The sequence below is a fragment of the Arvicola amphibius genome, chromosome 8, assembly GCF_903992535.2.
Source record: "Arvicola amphibius chromosome 8, mArvAmp1.2, whole genome shotgun sequence".
Taxonomy (NCBI): domain Eukaryota; kingdom Metazoa; phylum Chordata; class Mammalia; order Rodentia; family Cricetidae; genus Arvicola; species Arvicola amphibius.
In genome coordinates this window covers 4,477,579-4,498,240 of record NC_052054.1, presented here as the reverse complement: position 1 = coordinate 4,498,240, position 20,662 = coordinate 4,477,579, and the positions used below count along the sequence as shown (strand labels likewise).

General features: G+C 51.5%; 1 protein-coding gene across 1 annotated transcript in view; it reads right to left on the bottom strand.

The window, feature by feature from the left end:
• Pde10a (phosphodiesterase 10A) overlaps nt 1-20,251 on the bottom strand; it is a 196,122-nt gene extending 175,871 nt beyond the window's left edge. Inside the window, exon 1 of the mRNA XM_038340678.1 lies at nt 19,357-20,251. Coding sequence (XP_038196606.1) covers nt 19,357-20,251 — 895 coding nt within the window. The remainder of the gene's footprint in view (nt 1-19,356) is intronic.
• Nucleotides 20,252-20,662: the final 411 nt, after the last annotated feature.

Sequence of the window (20,662 nt, the reverse complement as noted above, 5' to 3'; positions counted from 1 at the left end):
GTTCATACTGAGTCAGAAGCTTTGGACCCCCTGGAGCTGAAGCCACAAGTGGTTGTGAAACACCTAGCAATGTCGGTGCTGGGAACCTGGCCAAGGGCCTCTGTGAGAGCGGCACACACTCTTAGCCACCAGGCAATCTCTCTAGACCCCACTGCCTCTTTTTAATCCAACATATATGTCTTAAATAAACATACCTGAAGAACCAGTCTTAGTATGTAAATGTAAAAATGTCATGTCTTTAACCAAAACGACTAGCAAATTTTTAAAGGCTTGCTTTATATCTTAAATGGAAAAGAAAAAAGTTAATATTCTCACTTCAAGGAAATGTAGCAAGACATCCAGCCAAACCCTTAGCTCAGAACTCTGTAAAAAAAATAGCCCAGCTGTGCTCTTAGATAATGCCCCATGCTCGCTGCTGTCAACAGCTGCAGAGTGCTCCACCAAGCTGCAGGGGTGCTCCCTTCCCCCTAGACATCTCCTGGAGCAGCCTGAATCTACAATGGAATCAAGATACTATTGAGTGTGTCAAAGAGGGAGCTGACGAAGCTTGCATTGCTGTTGTAAAGATTCAAGCACAGATGCGGTGAGTGCTTCTCACATGCGTTGTGAAGATTACTCATGGAGGCAGTGTCTACGTCCAGCGGAGGGGAAGACAAGGTGCACGGGCTGTGTACAGTCTCCGTATGTTCATTCCTGCACTGTGTCTCCAAGGAAATGTCTTTGCCACTCTTACAATGCACATCGCACGTGGGACTGATATCACTAACGCAGGAGTTATTGCCTACCAGGTCAGGCCCTCAGTTCGCTCCCGCAGTCCAGGCATGCTACCAGCCTTCCCAGCTCATCCAGGGGAGAAAGACTGGCTTTCCACCACATCTGTGGAGAGCAGCAAGGTGTGAGAGACCAGGACTAAGACAGACATGTAGCTATGAATTAAAAACAACACATTTATCCAGAAAATATGTATTAAGTAAACATACCTAACTAACTATTCTTGGTCTGTAAATGTAGAAATTTACATTTCTGGTAGGCAGACAGATAGGGAGAAGGACCATGGCTGGGCAATAAAGGTGGCGAATTTCCAAGATGGCTGGCTTCTTTTTTCAACCTCCTGACTTGACTCAACTGGCTGGCCCCCTACTGATAGACTGGCTCAACAGGTTCAAGGTCTAATCAGGATAGTTAACCTAACAGCTGTGAGCCCAGAACAACTGCTTTCAATATGACCAACCCCAAAGTAGGAGGGGATTCTTCGGAGATTTAAACCCACCCCCATCCCATCCCCATCCCACCCCATTCCACCCCACAGCCTCCAGGAGAGACTAGATATTTAGGCTTCCCAAGTCTTACCCCAGCTTCACTGAGGGTCTTTTTCTCTTTTTGTCTGTTGTGCCCAGTCTCCTCACCCCCAATGAACACCTGCCTTCAGCTTCTGCTGTTTGCTTGAGATCTGCCTGCTGCTACCTGTGACATGTCAGATTGGTCTTTTTCATTCCTTAACCGGCAGAGAAGAGCGAACCCGGTCAGGACCCCCAGACTTGCATCATTTCTGGACTGTATCAGAGGCGCTGCCACCGTGAAAAACTTCAAAAGTCTGAAGACAGATGAATAACAGAAGCGCCTAGGACTCTCAGCTTCTTAACCGTGGCAGCCAACAGGGCAGGACACTTCGGAGGCCCTCAGAAAGCTAAGTCTGTGTGGAGAAGAGGCTCACAAAGCCAAAAAGGTAAAATATGAGGTTCACAGTACCGCCTCTAAGAAGGGGAGGCAGGTGTCACACATTTTTAAAGACTCATTTCTAGAATAAATTATCAGAAGCAAGTAAGCACAAAAGTCTACTTCAGTTCTCCCTGGAAAGCAGGGCCAAGGAGCTGGGCTGGCTAACGTCTGGTGTCTGTAAAAGGTGAGGATGGACAGAGGAGGTGAGAAGGCAGCCTGCTGAGGTCCTAGGGCCCTGAGACTATCTACTTACTAGGCTGCAGGCTGAGGTATGGGTTCCCAACTGGCTCAGGGACCACCCTCTTCCCACAGTCGTAAGATAAAGGAGCTTCCAGCCAGCCTTGGACGGCAGCCCTCACCTCTATCAGCACCTGTATTTTGCCTGTTTGCTCTGTAGAGACAAGAGCTTGCTGCTCTGACTCTGGAAGGTAGATTCGCTGCCACCCACCTCCCATAGATGCAAGGGTATCATCCTTGGCCAGGCAGCAACTGCCACCCAGAAACTTCTTCTACCACAACCCTACACCAGACGACACATTCAGCTCCTCCCTCTCCCTTGTCTTTCCTCATGCCCGAGGCTACCCCAGCCTCCCTGCTCACGTGTGTCCAATCCAGACTGCAGGCTTTCTGAGTTCATGGGCACTAACTGCTCTCAACCACATGGGCACATAGGCGTTTCAAACAGTCACTGCACTGAACTCTACAGAAGCAACAGCCACATAAACTTGGAAACGCTGGTCTACAAAGCCTGACAGCTGAGATTCTGGAGGGTGGTGCTCCTCAGGTGCTGTGATGGGCCCAGTCCCCAAGGACCACCCAGTGCCAAGACAACCCATTCACTGCTGAGACATCATCAGGCCTCCGGTACCCTGAGAGGCTTGACAAGCCCATTTCACAGAACTCCATCCTTCCTCCTGCCTGACCTTTGTGCCCAGGCCTGGGGCACTCGGACACTCACAGGTGGGAGAATGCTAGCCAGTCCAAGTCGTTTACCTAATCAGCCCAGGCACGCAGGTGAAAGGCTCCTTTTGCGTATGTGCTTGGCTGCAGCCTGCTTCCGAATGCATCAGTACCTTATCACGCATTTTTCAAGTTGACATATGAAATTTTTATCGCAAGCTTGAATGGTTGGGGATGATGTATGTTCCCACATTGTTTTCACAGCAAATGTGGAGCTGAAGAGCAGTGCCTTCCATTTATGGAGTCTCTGTGCTGCAAGCCTTCTTGGAAAGCCAGTCTCCGACGCTATGTCAAACAGCTGAATCAGAACTGGCAGCATAATTTCATAGTTTGAATCCCTGTGACAACGTCTCACCTCCAGGTTATAATTCTAAGATGGACAAGCAGACGGGGGGGAGACAAGGATGGATGGACAGATGCACAGACAGGAAGGTAGAAGACATGAAGATATGAGTCTTGCCTTGAGTTGGTTGTCTTGGTGAATCAAGTCCCCCACATTCCCAGAACTCTCTCCTCCTCTTGGTGCCCCTGGTCTCCCTGCTTCCCCCCTCGGGGTCAGAACCTGCTAACTGCACCACTGCTCGGTGCACCGGAAGTTAGACACCCTAGAGAAAGGAACCATAAGGCAAAATTCCAGATTGTAAAGACTTCTCTTCCGAGACTAAGAGAGCGTCCGTCGTGAAATGGAAAGGAGATGCATGAAATAAGTCATGCAAGATGACATTTACTACAAGGCGGCAACACGTGAAATCTAGAAAAGTCACAGTTATAAGGCAGGTAGTGGGAAGGTGGGTTCCTGGGACCGGATGGAGGCTGCGGGCATAGGGAGAAGGAAGCAGAGGTGCAGTGTTTAAAGTTTCTGTGAAGCAAGAGGAATGCCTTTCTCAGCACAGTGGGTAATGGTGTAGATTTCAAAACGAAAAGAAGTAGATTTTGATGTGGAGGTGGTGTAACAGAGACATTTAGCTCAATGTTTCATTCCTGATGTGTATGGACATCAGCAGATGACGTCCTACAAACAGACACAGCTGTCACTTACAAACAAAACTTAAAATGAAGGCAGGTCCTCAAAGTTGCTGAGATGGGGGCCAGAACAGGTTCGCTACAAAGGACAAAGTTTACACGAAAACAGAAAATCCACTTGACTGCTTGGTCTTTGTGCCACCTCTGAGACATCCATGTCCTGAGATCCCAGGGAACCTGGAGCCACCAGATCTGAGTGATCCCTACCTGAGTCTTTCCCTGGGCTCCTGCAGAGAGGCCAACGTTGCTTTCCCAGGCTCTGCCCCCTGGCATGGTTGCTCTTTCCTGTGGCTGCTAAACAATGCCATGCCGTGCCCATGGCAGCCGAGGTACATACACCGTGCACTCTTTAGTGAGACCTGCTGAAACTGTGCTGGCAGGCCTGAGTAAGAAGTGATGTTGCACTTCTAGAATCTTCACTGGAGCAAACAGGAACTATTTAGGATCAAAAGAACAAGGTTGTCACTCAGACTTCTTAACCAGTCAGCCATTCTAAGTATGTCAGCAAACTCTGAATAGGAATGTCAGTTTCTGCAAGAGGATAAAGCTGCGTCCTGTCGCCAAGCCAGATCTATGCCACATGAAGCATTTAAAGTATCCTTTGGTTATTTTTTCTTTTGCTTTTGCTTTGCTGTTGCTGTTGTTTTGTTTTTTATTTGTTGTTGCATAGTTTCTCCAGGCTTGGCTCTAGAACTCATTATACAGACCAGACTGGCCTTGAACTGGCAACCATCCAGCCTCCACCTCCCAAATGCAAGTTTCCTGCTAAGGCAAATTCCACCCAGGTCCTATGGTTCAAGAACAGGCACATTTTTATATACCTGCCTCTAATTTGTGTTTCCAAAGTGATATTGGACATAATTCTTAGACACATGAAAATCAGTGACACAGGTTTAGGCAAAAATCTAAATACTCCCACTTTCTAAAACTGTCCATGGCCTCCAAGCAAAGCTAACCTGGATGGGAATGGAGTGTTGCGCCTACCAGAGCAAAGGATTAAGAGGTTACTGAGTCTGCATCTGGGGAGACAATTGTGTGGTAGTAACAGGGTCTGCACAGAGAGAAATGGCTTCCTGAGGTCCCAAGGGAGAGGGTTGCCTTCCTCAAAGCTAAGCAGAAACTCTGGTGCTCGCCACCCCATCTTCTCAGCCCACTTGGGTCTGGCTCGGCAATGGTGGCCTGTCTCTACGACAACAAACTCACCTGAAGTCGTCTGCACCATGCCTCAGGTACACTCCTGGTCTCTGCTTTCTGCCCGGTGTCCCCAGCTAGGCCAGGTAGCCAGGGGCCGGGGGGGCCTCCAGAAAGAATATTTGGAAAGGGGACAAAGGCTGCCGTCTCCCTGGAGCACATGAATACGGCTCCTGGAACCTACGTCTCTGACACAGGGAACACCAGCAGCCGCTCTGGCCAGCCTGATGTCACCTTTGCCCTCCCTGTATGCTGCCCAAGCATCGCCTCCCTACTCAGAAGGCCTGGCCTTAACCACAGCTCTGACTTGGAGGAAGTTTCCTCAGTGAAATCGGGGTAATTCAGACACCACAAGAATTAGAACCACACCAGCGGTTGGTTGAGAGTTTCCAAAACTTACTACAGCTAGTTTCTGACGTCACAAGCCCAGCTAGTTTCTGATGTCACCAGCCCACCTTCAGAGCTTGCCTGCAGAGAGCCTCCTGGCTTCTCCCACTGGGGGACAGCAGCAAGTACCCTTACATAAGTAAGAGAGGAAGCAAGAAGAAAGAGAGGTCACAGAACCCTGCATGCTCCACAGCAGGCCACATCCCAGAATAGGACCATGTCAGGGCTTCTTGGGAAAATGGGCCAGACTGGCACAGGGCGGGGACAATTCCACACAGCCCAGGATGGGAGAGAAGCTGGAGGCCTGTGACAGTGACACACTGGCCCCACCCCTCAATGGCATCACTGAAGGACTTGCATGAAGTCAGGGTCTCTTTCAAAAGCCAAAGCCATAGCCATACCCTAAGGATTTCTGGGACCGCTCTGCTTCCTGCCCTCTCTTTTTATATGAAAACACTCAAACTCGGTATGAAGTCAAAGTGAAATATTACACATAGAACATTCCTGTGTTCCATGCAGAACTCCAAAGTGGTTCCACTTAAAACCAAGTCTGTTCCAGGTGTGGTGGTGCACCCCTTGAGCCCCAGAACTCAGGAAGCAGAGGCAGGAGGATCTCTGTGAGAGTTTGAGACAAGCCTGGTCTACACAATGAGTTCCAGGACAGCCAGAGAGAGCTACATTGTGAGTCTCTGTCTTAAACAAACAAAACCCCAGCCTGTGAGTCTCCTCTTCAGAAGAAAAGACTCTGAAGAAAGCCAACATTTACTGAACTCCTACGTCACAGATCCAGAAAGGGAAGATCTGAGAAATTAAGGAGCGGAGACTGGAGGCCAATCCCCCTCCAACACAGAAGTGTCTTGTAGGGGTGCCTCCTGCAACCCATGCATCCAGGACCCATTGGGCTAGCTGTCCCTGAGGGCACTCGGTCAGCCAGGGAGAGAGCTCAACTCCCAGAAGAGAAGAAGGCAGCTGCACAGGGCACAGAGCCACCTAGAGTCCTGCCCACAACAGAGGGAGAAGAGGGAGAAGGGGGCTCAGGCTGCCATGGTTAGCACCAATACACAACTTATCGAAGCCAATCAATGGTTTCTTAAGAACAGCACATGTCCAATTCTATAGAACTAAAGGATTCTAAATGATTGCAGAAGATGAAAGTGTAATCCCCAGTCGTCAACAGCCTTAAATTAATGCAGTTTATTGAGAGCTCCGTTCTGATACATGCAAACTAGACACAGAATGTTCTTAGGGGAGTTCAAAATGCAGCATGTTCAAAATTTGTCCTCGAGGACCCAATTGCACATCTTCGCTTTTCAAGTTAGAGCTCAAGATATAAAGAAAAAAAAAAGGAAGGCCCTAGGACAGGATAAAGACACTCATCTAGCTAATACAGACCAACAAGACCCAAGTCCTCCAGTAAATAACAACAGTTCTGAGAGGAAACATATCCATACAAGCCAAGCAGCAGAGGTCCTGACCATCGCCTTCCCTGAGAAAGATGGGGGGCCATGTAGGTGTGTCCTGCTACACCACACCTGTCCCCACCTGAGCCCCACAGAAGTCCCCCAGTAGGGCTAAGCCAACTTGAGGCATTCAGAGCTGGGACAGGGCAGAGACAGTGCCTGCTGGAGGGGCAGAGCCTCCATAAATGGGGAAATGCCTATCAAAGCCTCTCCAAATAATTTGCCCTAAATGGAAGAATTCTAGTGACAATTGCTTTTTATTTTTATTCTTTTTTTTTTAGTTCTTTCTCTTTCTAAAAATTCTTCCTTTTTATTTTGAACACATTTTGCCTTTCATTCCTTGCCAAAAAAGTGGAGTTGTTGGACAAGTCCAGCCTTTCCTGCTGCCACAGCTTCCAGGAGCTTGCCCTTCCTGAGACGGCAGGAACACCTTCCAGGCAGAGGCGAGACCTCAGGCAGCTGTGCTCTTCTCTTCCTGACCATGCTCCCCCACTGGGATGTCACTAACACCACCATGCCACCATTTGGGGAAGGAACCCAGGAACCGAGCAGCTCCTGGGCTGTGCTCTGCCCTTCCTCTGGATGCTGGTACCCTCCCTTGCCCTCCCAACAGGAGCAAACAAATACACATCCCAGGTGGCCGTCCTGAACGCTGGCTCTAGCACCTGACTGATGGTGGCGCAGCACACAAGACACCTGCAGCTTCTCAGCAATGAGAGGTTATCAGCCCCAGGCGTAGGGTCTGACTAAGACTGAGCCTGACCATCAACAGGGAGGAGAAGGGCTAAAGGAAAGCAGTGTTACAAGGCGCTTCTACCACACTGGAGTATACGTAAGAAGTCAGAACAGTTTTGAATCTCAAATAATGAAACTTGAGAAACATAAAAAAAGCCAACATAAAGCAAAAAGAACACACAAAAATAAGTTAGAAAAATAAACAAAAAATAAACAAAGTACAGAATTCCTAATGGCCGTTTGACAAAAAGAGCAGACCAGTTACTAAACACAGAAGGTGCCAAAACGCTCAACCAGAGTAAGATCTATGAGAGGTAAATTGAGGTAGAGTCCTAATGTCATTCATGAAGAGTGACTTCTGGAACAAATGCATCCCCTGATGTCTGTGGGAGCTCCTTAAAGACCTGCAGTGCCCTGCAGAGAGAAAGGGCCAGGTTGCATTCCTCTGGGCTGTGAGTGGAGGGTTCAGAAACACTCCACAGGGAGGCTCTCAGGTTTCTGCCCCCAAGGTCAAAGGGTGTGGCCAGGACTACCTGCAGAACCCCAGAGGAGGAGTGCGCCACCCACAGGAGATGCTTGCAGGGGTTGTGGTAGGTTGACATTAAAAAAAATGGTTTCTCTCAAAATGCAGTAACTAGGAAGGAAGTGGCGGCTAAAATAAAACCAACGGGTGGACTACAAGGAAATAATATCAAGTGATGAGACAAAAATGTCAACATTACAAGCAGGACACAGGAAAATGAGCGGGGTTGTCGTCCAGATCAGGGGTTAGAATAAGGGGAGGAAAGAATCCCACTTACTTAGAGAAACAACTCTAAACCTGAAGTCTGAGATAAGAGCAGGAGGGAGGCTAGGCATGAGGATGCAGATGACTAAAGAGTCTCAGACATGGTTTCAGGGGGGGCTGGCTATGTCCATCCCAGCGTGGAAGCTCTCTCAAGGTCTCCTGCAGATGGCGAGCCCCTGGGGAGAGCACTCAGCGACCGCCACTCATCACAGAGCAGGTCAGGGAGAGTTGTAGGCACAGGTGCCCTCTGCCCCTTCTCTGTGCATGTCCCCAAGTTGCCATCACAGCACAGCGGTTGACAATAAACAGGACCCGATTCAGAGGTATTATTGTTTGTCAGAGTCTACTCATCCACCGACTAAAAGCACTGACACTCAAAGTTCACAGTCACACAACAAAGACTTGCCAAACATGGAGGTTTCTACCGGCTTAACCCGTCTGGGCAACCCTCCAAACAATCTAAGCAATACTTGACACCTCAAGTCCAAAGCCAAGGGCTCTACGGGTCAGAAATACATGGGAGCAGGAGCGCCGGCTTTGGTTTGCAGATCAGTAGAGACACAGACAAGGAGCTGATGCACCAACAGGGAGGGTGTTGATCTGTGTGTTGTTGGTTTTTTTTTTTTTCTTTTTTAAATATTCATGGCTTGACATTTCGAGACGACAGAAAGCAACTGAAGAGACTTCAGGAGCCGAGACACAAACGCCTGACGTCAGGAAGACCATAAGGAACAACGGCAAAGGGAAACCCCAGCGGCTACCAGCCACTCGGGGTTCATCACACAGCCTTTCAGCACCTTCTCCCTTGTACTCCAATGAGATTTCAGAATAGGTAATAAAACCGGAATAGAAAGCAGTCCACATTGAAGTGTCCCCGACTCTTAGTCCCCATCCCTGAAAAGCCCACTTCTCCCTCCTGAGACCCCCACACTGACCAGTGAGTGCAACTAAACTTCCTCGTGAGAGCAGAAATAAATGGGAAACTGTATTTTTATTATCCTTTTTAATATAAGCATGCCTGATAACACATGCGGGGAAGCAGGCGTCCCGCACTCCTTATATCTTCTTGTTGGTGGTGATTTTTGTTTTGTTTTGTTTATGTAACAATGTATTCAATTTTACTTCTACAAAATCCACTTAGGGGGATCCTCCAAGTGGACACTCAGCCAGCCCCCCACCCCGCACTGTGTGCACTATGGTGGACGTCACTCCGATGGCACAGAAGAGCATCTTGATGATAAAGTCCCAGGCGAACAATACATTGGTTCATGGTACATACATTTTTAATACTGATCAATACTGACAAATTGCCCTGAAAGGCTGTGCCAATTAATACTCCCCTCAGGAAATTTGAGAGGGTTTGCCTCATACAACCACCAAGCATGTGCTCGCTATAAAATGTATTAACTCATGCAGTGCTGGCGGGTAAAAGCAGCACCCAGTGTTGCTTTAAAGTGCATTTATCCTCACGATAAAGCAGAACACTGTTTCAGAGTGTTTGCCTTCAAGGAGCCATTGTTTCTTCTCCTTTTCTGTACTCTTTGCTCGCATCCTCGGATTGGTTTTCCTTAACCACTTCTGAGAACACCTTGTGCTAGAGGACGGGGCCCTTGGCTCTGGCTTTGACAGCAGGTGAATGTGGGAAGGCACTTGGCCACTCCCCCGGGGCGGGCTCCTGTCCACAGCCCTACAAAAGGGATTTCTCATCTTCTGGTTCAGTCAGTCCTTCCTTTGATGACTGCTGGGATTTGAGTCACATTTAAAACGTTCCCCCTAGTCTGGAGCCAGAAAGGATTTCCTCATGGTATCTTCTTTCTTTTTCTTCACAGCTTCTTCTTTTTGCTATTAAATATATTCTCCATATGGAATTTAATCTGGGCATACAGCATACGGGACAATCTCATTTTCTTCTGAGAGGATCCGTCTTGTCCCCATGTTCTCTCTTGAGCTGTGTACCCTTTCTTCTGCCACGTGAGGTGGGATATGCACAACTCCCTGCAGGTCTGCCTGTCTCTGGATCTGCTGCACTGGCTGGTCTGTCTATCTATCTGTCTGTCTGTCTGTCTGTCTGGGGTCAGCAGCATGCTGTTCTAGTCACTGAGTCTTTATAACCATCTCTTTAATTGGCCTTAAAAATTAGATGATACGGTTAATCACAAGAAACAGGACTATTACCCCAAAAGACAGTGACTGGCTAGACAAGAATGTCTTCATGAGCAAACTTCTGATTCTGGAGTGCAGAGAAAATCTGAAAATATACGTGACCCTTAGAACAGCACATAGAAGACACCATTGCTGTGTATGGGATCCACAACGATTGACCTCTGAGACACCATGTGACCCTCTTCTGGAAACAATAGAGCTATGACAAGAAGCACAGAAGCTGGAGTGGCAGTGGCTTCTGCAATCCCATCGCTGGAGAGGCTGAGGAAGACACGTCTTTGCTGGAGTTCAAAGCCAGCCCAGGCTACAAGGCCAGACCCTGGCTGCCTTCCCATAAAAAAAGTCACATAAATTACACGCACTGCACAGCCCTGCACCAGGCTGTAGTCCTTCCTACCTGCCCGTCACCTCCTCCTTTCTTTCTCATCAAAGAAAAGCGTTCCTCATGCAGAACTTTTCCTCTCACGGAACTTGCCAACTCTAAAAAGTCCAAATCTGCTTGTATTGTGATAAATAATTCATCGTCTCCAAACGCGTGGCATTGTTTCAGCTCCTTCCATGCAACGCTTGTCTTGGCGACGCAGAAAATATTTTCTTCAAAGCAAAAACGGCTCCGAGCGCAGCCCGGGGAAAGCCGAGTCTACCGAGTGTGGAACGTGCAACCCGCTCCTTCCTTTGGACTCGGGTTGCCTGTTCCCCGCTGACCTCACTGCGTGTCAAGTATTGTGTTCACGGTGACGCAAACGCCTGGCCGCTGGTGCCAAAGAGTGTATTCGGATTACATGGGGAAAAAAATGAATAAAATAAAGTTTCGGGGCATGCATCAGAGCTCTGCAGCCACACTCTCTGGTTGTTTCTTCCCTTTTAGGAAAACTAGCACTGATGAAAGGCCATCTTGCTCAGATTCTCCCACGCAAACACGCTCCCTTGTGCCTTCAGTGGACTGCTTGGCATGTCCTGTGGGATGAATGAAGCCCTATCCTAGAGGCAGACAGGACTGCTGAAACTGCAGCTCCAAAGGGGACAATATGCACCAGGACACACAGAAGGACAGATGAGAGGACCTAAACAGACCTGGGAAGGACGGGAGACCTACACAGGCAGCCGTCAGCACAGAGACGGTCCCCTGGGAAAGAGAGGGTGACGCGGTGGCATCTGAGCTCCCCAGCCATTTATCTGTAGCTGGCACGTGAGGCACACTGTAGGAAGTAAGAGATGTGGCAAGGAAGGGAGGATCCCGAAAGCCCTACAGGAGCACACTGAGGGACCCAAAGCACCCCCTAGGGAAGACTAGCATAGAGCACTCTATCCCTCCAGTGCCCACTGCTCATTAAGACGTGTCATGAGTACCTTGCTTCTGGTCCAGATGTCAAGATGGGAACTCTGTGGAAGGGAAGGAGCAGACCATGCTGGACATGCTGGCTGCTGTCTTTAGGGCTGTAGTGGCTCACAGTTGGCACTCAGTATCTGTGTATCACTTTATTTGACCGGACCGTACTCACCTACACCCTCTGATCATGCTCTGTGGCTGTCTTTGGCAGCTGACCCACCACTCTATGCTCTGTCCTCTCCACACAGCCCCACCGCTGTGGCGCCTGTCCTATGTTCCCTCAGTTCTGGCTTCCCCGTCCGCCTTTGAGCACGCTGCTCAGATTCCTTGTTCTTCCTGGAATCTTCCTCTTGTTCACCTCTACACCCCTCAAATTCTTCCTCTTCCAGGACAACACTGAGATGTCACCCTGTGAGTCGCTTCTCTGGTGATCATGAGACAAATGGCGGCTCTGGCCTACCCCTTGCCCCTGTTACTGTTCCTGGGGCAGATGTCTTTCTAAGTCCCTGCTCCACTCTCAGACCTGTCCTTCCAAATGTCACTCCCCCACACCCATCTAATTGCGGGTTACTAAGTGCCTCTCCCAAGCACCCAGGAGGCCTTCCATGCCCCTGACTTTCTCTTCCTTCTCCTTGTTCCCTAAAAGCTTTCTCAGGACTTTGCCCTCCCCTCTAGCTTGCCCCAAAGGGCCAGAATGCTGGACAGTTGGAGTTATGGGATATCGGCGTCTGACGAAGCATTTCCTCCCTCCTCTTGCTCCCAGTGTGAGATTGGTCCCCACAGCTCCTGCCACAGAAAACCTCCTCATTCCCTGCCGAGCTGTCTGTCTGCTTGTCTCCGCTCGGCAGATGCACATTCTCAAGCGTCTGTGGGATGCAGCCGTATCATCTGTCCACCACTGTTCTCCAGCAGCCACAGCTGATCTCTGAGGCTGCTCCTCTTTGAGTTCCATGATGTGCCTGTCCCATGTCACCTCCAGGTTCTGCTCACGGCTGTCTCATGCACTCTTCATGCCCGACTCCCATTCCCGCTACTCACTTAAAATTCCACTCTCCAACGAACCTTGAGCCACTGTCTCCATGCTGGGAGATCATGGTCTTTATTTCTAATCCGCTTCAGGCTGGAATCATCCTCTTACTCCTCAGGCAGCAGCGGAAACCCCCTTCTCTCTCTCTCAGAACTTCCAGATTCACGCCAGGCATTCACGACTGACTCCCCGTGAGGGTGCGACGCCACACCTCTTTCCTTGGCGATGGGGAAACTTCGTCCACGTGAAGTTTTAGCATCTACCACACCTTGAGCATCTCAACATCACCACTGCCAAACCTACCAAACCTGCCTGTGCTTCACCTGTGCACTGCCTCCTGTGGGACCCCCTTCCTGGTAACCAGAAGCCTCCGAGCATGCACTCCCCAGTCTTCCCCTGCCACAACAGGTGTGCGATGCGCTCGATGCCTCCAAACTCCTTATGGGTCCTCCATTACTTTCGCTTCCACTGTCATTCCCCCAAATCGATAACCTCTGTGCACACCCTTCCACAACAGCCCCAACATTCCTTTCCCAAATTACACTCAGCTAAGTCTCCAGAACAAGAATGATGAATTCAGGGGCTCACAACTCTCCCAAAGCTCCCCCCTCCTACTACCACGAGCCATGCTCAGTTTCCCCCAACGTCCATAGTCCTGTTCTGGCCTGTCTATGGGCTTCATCACATACTAGACATCTAGGCTGAGACTCCCAACTCCAGCGGTGCAGCCTTCGCTCTGTTCCTCTAGCCCAGGGCCCATCTGCGAGGCTGCTCTTCTCTTGACGGCATTGCACACCACAGCTGGCCATGCTGCTCCAGGCTGACCTTCACACCCAGGGGCAGCTCTCTGTATAAATTCTCTGCCTACTTTTTTTTTTTTTTTTTTTTTTTTTTTTTTTTTTTTTTTTTTTTTTTTTTTGGGTGTGTTTTGCTTGGTTTCTGGTGGTTGCTGTCTACACCACCAGAGAGCAGTAGAGAGCACAGGTACCGCCCAAGCCAAGACACCTACGACCTACAGAAGCACATAGAGTACTGACTGACTGACTCCCAGCCCGGTCATACACCCCTCAACAAGCTTTCCAATCCGGGAACCACGGTGCCCAACGTCTACACAGCCACCCATCATGTCACCTGTCCCTCTATCTTTTACCTCCCTGTGTGTACAAGGTCTCCCCCGCTGAGGACTCTGTCACAGAGACCTCCATTCCTCCTACACCATGGATGCTGCCCCTCCCTTCATACCTGTCTCTGAACTCAGAGGACTGTCCCTTTCAAGATGGCCTTAGCACAGACCTGTAATTCCTTCCCCCTTAGCTGGCTGAGATCCTGTCTATGTCTTCCAGAGGTGCCTCCTTTATCCGTAAGGTATTTCTTGGGCCTCTGCCAGGCAAACTTCCTTCCCCAATCCCTCGAGACTCAGGCCTGGGCATCCTATAAAACACCCACTGGGTCTTCCAAGCTGGGGTCTGCTCTGGTCTCCTCCTGAGTCTCCTCCCAGCCCTGCTTGGAACCCAGGAGCTGCAGGCCCAGTGAGGACGAGCTCTGTGGAACACACTCACTGGAACTCCAGCGCTCAGGGTGAACTCTGGGTAAATGGCCACGTATGTCCAGGTCACACTCGGATGCCATGCCTCTTCCCCGTACATGCCTCTGCTTTGCTGGTGCCTCTAGGTGTCTCACACAAGCAGATACTGCGCTCTCCTCACAGGGCCACCACTGTCTGAGCTTCAGGATCAGAACACAGACAAGTCCCTGCCCACACTCCTCTCTGACTGCCGTCTAGAAAAGAAGCCGGTCATCATGAGTGCAGGGCAGTAGATGTACAGGCCTGGGGATGCCGGATACCTGCTCCACCCGTTGCCACAGCTGTAGATTTCCTGCCCCTGTGTTTTCCTTCAGTCAGATGTGAAGGAAGGAGCTCCCCACTCACAGGGTGGTGACTGTGCTAACTGTCAAAGTGTTTCCCACACAACTTATCCTGTCTGATAGTCAGCAAGGACTTCTTTGTTCTAGGGCACAAAATGTTTCCTGTGCAAAAATCCTTCAGGGTCCAATGTATCAATGTGAGACAGAAGGCCTGTCTTTTAACAGTCTACTTCTTTTCAGTTAAACTTTTAGAAGATTCCTCTATCTACATAGGTTTATTTCAAATTAAAAGTAGGATTTCACGGGGTTACATATTAATAATCTAAACAGAATAACCCGGGCGGTGGTGGCGCACGCCTTTAATCCCAGCACTCGGGAGGCAGAGGCAGGCGGATCTCTGTGAGTTCGAGGCCAGCCTGGTCTACAGAGCTAGTTCCAGGACAGGCTCCAAAGCCGCAGAGAAACCCTGTCTCGAAAAACAAAAAAAAAAAAAAAAAAAAAAAAAAAAAAAAAAAAAAAAAAAAAAACAGAATAACATCACCCAGTTTAAATAGCTTTGCCCTCTGGACCTGCTGACACAGCCAAAAACCAGCTCACCCCTCCATGGGCAGCTGATGACATTCACTGCCCACACCCAGCCTGGCAGGAATCCACAGACCGCTATTCGGGTCACCTGTTGGGGCACTCCTGTCTGTATGCCATGTCTTCGGGGAGTCGAGGGCCATCTCTACATCTGACACTATTCCACTATAGACCATGTGTAGACAAGCTGGAAATGGGGTCTTGGCTGATCTAGACCCAGACAGGTGCCGTGCCAGGCCCTGAGCCTGGTTTCCCTCTGCGGCATCAGCTTCCTGGAGCTGATAAGAACCACCTAACTGTGACGTCTGCTGTTGTGTGGAGTGCTGAGTGCATTTGCCTTTGCGTGGATCATATTTATCCCAGTGTATCCTAGTGCCGGCCACACGGTCCTCACACCTCGGGAGACAGTTTAGTGACAGGCTCGCACGTCGTGCAAATGTATGCTTGCCGTTTGGAAGATCTGAGAAACATGCAGTGATTTGCAGTGGGAAGGCACTTAAACTCCGCGCTCACACTTTCCTGGTCGTATTTCCCTTGCGTTCTTTATATCCGTCCCCCCGAGTTTCTCCCACCTCTGTGCATGTCCTTCACGGTAGCTAACTGGTACAAACACAGCACCCAGAGACATTTGCGGGTAGGAGAACTATGTGGCTGCAGATGCTCATGCCTAGGGCTGTATTGCCCACAGGTGTGTCTCCTGCTCTTCCCAGGCAGTGCCACTCTGATGGGAAGCTGACTGCCGCTCCTATTGGCCTGTCAGTGTGACACCCTGCCCATGCAAACTGAACTGTGTGGATGATCCAGAACAATTACTGCCTCTCCACGGACAAGATTTTCCTAGTCCATCGGCTCTCCCAGCAGGAAAAGGAGAAGCAGAGGTCCAGAGGTCAACAGAGGACAGGAAGTGATGTGAGTTCAGAAATGGCCTGATTCAGACAGAGGAACAGCACTAGGCAGGAAGACCACTTGGAGCACTGAGCGTCCACACTGAGCCAACTCCCGACTGGGAGGTTCCTTCTCACCCTGGCCTACTAGCCCAGCACAGGTCTGGGACTTCCTGATGCTTTAGAGAGAGAGGGACAGGCTAGGGTAGGACCTAGCATGCTGCATTGGTTTCAGACAAGTGTCTGCTCAGTGCCTGATCAGGTGAACCAAGAAGAAGAATAAAATAGACAGGAACAGAGCAGGGCTATTGTACCATCCGCACGGGGATTGCTTTCAGACAAGAGAATTGCAATGTGCACTTGTCCAAGCAGCCGCTGGGCTCAGCAGCCTGCACATGACAATTTGTTTGGCTGACAAAGAGATCAAAGTGAAAGAAAAAACAGATACAGACTCCACAGGGACACATCTGAATACCTTTGTGTATTTTCACATCCTTGAGGAGTACACAAATTCTTTCCAAAAGGCTCTTATTTTCCCCCCAGAAAACTGCTAAGTTTCAGAGAGTTCAGCAATTGAGACCCAGGTGGTCTGCTCTTTGGCTGCAGGCAGACAGAAACAGAAACCCTAAAAGTGTGTGGCACAGGGGACGGGCAGGCAGAGAGCAGCCTTTACTTGGGCATCAACCTCTTCTACTTTTCAGTCAAACTGTTTACAGGTGCCCTAGTATTTCCTACCCTAGCTCTTCCTACCTTGGTACTTCATACCCTAGCACTCCCTACCCTAGTACTCCCTACCCTAGTACTTCATACCTTAGTACTCCCTACCCTAGTATTTCCTACTCTGGTACTTCATACCCTAGTAGTATCCCATACAAAGCTGCAGGAGTCTTGTGCTTTGATCCACACCCAACCTGTTTAGTCACAAGAGTGACCATGCCATAGCAGGGTTGGCTTCTTCCAGTTGGAACTATGTATAGAGTAGATCCCTATTTAAAACACACACACACACACACACACACACACACACACACACACACCATAGGGTGTCCTTTATTACCCAAGATAATCCAGATCTCTCTGGAGTGCTCATGCTTATTCAGAACCATAATTTCTACTGCAATGCCAGCCCCATTCCCAGACAAAGACAGCATCTTTAAATACACTTTAAATACATCTGCATTCTTAGATATACACAAACACAGACAAACAAACAAAAAATCATCCTAGCCAATTCTCCTTCATGAAGCACTTGGTACTGTCAAGTACAATGGCCTAAAAGTGTGCACTTGAACATGTCCAAGCACACAAACACACACACACACATACACACACACACACACATACACACACACACACACACCAGTTGCCAAAAGAGAAAGATATTTATTTTATAGAGGGGGAAAATGAAATGTAAAATAGGAAGAACACTCTGGGCAAGCCTAGTCATAGGTCTCAGGTTTATTCCAACAACTCCAAGACAGTCTATGGGCCCCACCTTCTCCCACCCCTGCAACCCAGGGCCAATCCCTGGAGTCCCTTTAGGGAAGTGTAGTTAGTCTCTGCTGACCACAACACAGGGGCAAGTGGACAAGTTTATTTATACACAGATGCCCAAGCACCGTGCTCTATAAGTCACAAATACACGGGATGGGGCTAGAGAGGCAGATACCAGAGAGAAGCCTCAGAAGTAGAGGTCAGCTGGGAGCACAGAGTCCACACCCTTTGAGGCAACCAAGACAACTGGCAAATAAACCTAAGCAGAGATTTGCTGAACACTACTGCCTGCAGATGTGTGAGTGGTCACTGGGCTATGTGGCCACCATGAACTGGCCCAAGGCCAGGAAGTAGGATTGCAGGAGTCAACGCGGTACTGGAGGGAACACAGTCACCCTTTTGCGGACTGTACCCTAAGGGCTCCTGGGTGGGCACCTAGATCAGCTCCCGTCCTGGGTCCTGAGGAGGGTCTCAACCCAGGTATCCCATGCCCCAGAGCCGAGTCCACACTGATCAAGGAGTAAGTGGTACTTGGGAGCAGTAGCGAGAAAGGTAATTTGCAACCTGGTGGAGAGTCTGCCTGAAGAAAGCAAGGCAAAAGCGCGGCTTTCCAGCGAGATGCAGACAAAGGAAAGGCTCGGGTGCGCACGCGGTGGACTGTGGCACCAAATTCATGCTCAGGACCCAGCGGATGCCGACGGAGTCTCCCAGTTCTCCATGGATGCACCCTCTCAGAGCACAGACTCTCCCACCCGGTCCCACCTGGTCCCTTCCCGACCCAGTGTTCTGGTCCTCACCCTGTTCACCCTCCATCCACAACCGCTGCGACTCCTTCCTCTGCGCATCTGGAACCTCTTCCCTCAGCATCTCCTGCCTGTCTCCTTCCTTCCAGGGAAGCACTGCCTTTACTTCTCTGATCAATCTTGTCGTCGCCCACCACCCCCCATGACACGCCTTCTGCTGCCCCTGCCCTAGCAGGCTTTCAGCCCGGCGCCTGAGAGTGGAGAGGCGGAATGGTCATGCTACTGTAGTCCGGTGGGTTGGTGCGAACCAGAGGTGTCTCTTTCTTCCATGCTAATGCCCCATTGTTCCTCCGCTTTCTTTACCCACCCAAGCAGCACAAGCTACCAATAATCCGTATGAGGTGGGCTGGGGGGGGGGGACCCATCCTCTTCATGAAGATGGGTGCAACCAGTTCCATACCACTGGTCCATGCGCCAGAACACAGCCACTGCAGGCGCGGGTACTGTCTTCTCTTATATTTGGAAGCCTCAGGTTCCCAAGCCCTGCCTGCCCTCACGGCAGCCTCAGGAATCCAGTGGTTTGGATTCCAGGGACCCCCAGTGGAAGGAAACGTATATACTCCAATCTAATGGTCAATTATCTCTAGAGAATTGTGGAATAATCGGGGACAAACTTTGATGGCATAAATAATGGGCCAGGTCAGTGTGGTCAGGGACAGCTCTAGGGAAGCGGGTTCGTTTTTAAATGTCTGACACCTTTCCTCTGCGCGCACGCGGGGCTTGGGAAAGCCCAGTGTCCTTAAGCTGACAGGCGGTCCGAAAGCCACATTGGTGCCACCAGCTTCCTGTGGCCCACTGACTGATCACGGCCGGGCACACACACACCTTGCCGGTCACCCACCACCACAGCAGTTCCCTCCCCACCCCACGATCCAAGGCCCCGACTGGACCCCACCAAGCGAGAAGCCACTCGGGCCGCGGGGAACGTGGGGCCGGACCACTTACTGGGGCTGAGGAAACACTCGGTCAGCCTTCGGAAGCAACTCGCATTGTTAGAAGGTCCATCTTCCATGTCGGAGCCGAAGAGCAGCGGCCGAGCGGTGGCGAGGGGGAAGGCGGTGCCTCGGGGCCGCCACGGAGTTCGGCCACCGGCGGCAGAGCCGGGGCCGAGGCCAGGGCAGCCCCCGCCGGCGCCCGGAAAGCCCGGGGAGTCTGTGCGGCGCGCTCCCGGGAGGAGGGGGAGCCGCGGCGGCGGCGGTGGACGGGGCCCGCCACGGGCTGGGAGCAGCAAGCCTAGGATCGCAGGCGAGAGGAAGAGCCGCCGCCGCCCGCCGCTGCCACCGCCGCTGCGGTGACTACTGCCGGGGGGAACGCTCAAGGGAGCTGCCTCTTGTCCTCCTCCTCCTCCTCCGCCAGCATCGCCGCCGCCGCCTCCTCCTCCAGCCGCCGCTGCGCCCTCCCTTCTCGGGAGACGCGCGGGGAGGTGGAAAGCAGATGAGGAGGGGACAAGAGGGGGAGGGGGCAGGGGGGACGGCGGCCAGAAGTACCAGGAAGATGAAAAGGAGGAGGAGGGGATAGGGGAGGAGAAGGCGAGCGCCGAGGGAGCGCGGGCCGCCACCCAGCCGCAGACGCCGGCGCTGAGCGCAGAGAGGGCGCTGGGGCCCCCAGCGGGGCTGGCGTGGCCTGCCGGAGACAGGGACCGGGACAGGGGCGGGGGCGCCTCAAGCTCCTCCCGGCCGCAACCAGGCAGCTCCCGGGCCAGGCTTAGGCCCACTGCACTCCGCCCGCTGGCCTCGCCGCGCCGGGGTTCCTGCCGGACTTGGCCTCGGCCGGACCCGTCCCCAGCCGCTGGCAGCCGGGCCTGGGGGCGGGGAGCGAGCCGCTCCTCCGGGCTGGCCATGGCCCTCCTCCCCAGCCTCCAAGGGGGCAGGCCGGAGGGCGCGGCGGCCCGGACTCGGCGGGCTCCGCCCCCGCAGCACCAGCCCTCCCCGCCACGCACAGGCTCCGGTCCCGTCCGCCTCTCTTGTCTTGGGTGCCTCTCCGACTGGGGGTTCACATCGTGTTTCCTTTGGGATTCAAGAGGACCCCAGGATTGGGACGAGTCCCGAGTCCCAGCGCCTCTGTGCGGGCTGGTGCGCACAATCCTCGTCCTTTCCGGCCAGTCTAGGGGCTGAGGGGACTCTGCCCGCGGGCGTGGCGTGGTGTGTGCGCGCTCCAAAGCCTTAGCCGCGGCGACTGCTCCAAAGCAGCGGAGAAAAGCGCCGCAGTGCCGCTGCTCGTAGAGGCGGCGGCGGTGGCGGCGGCAGAAGAC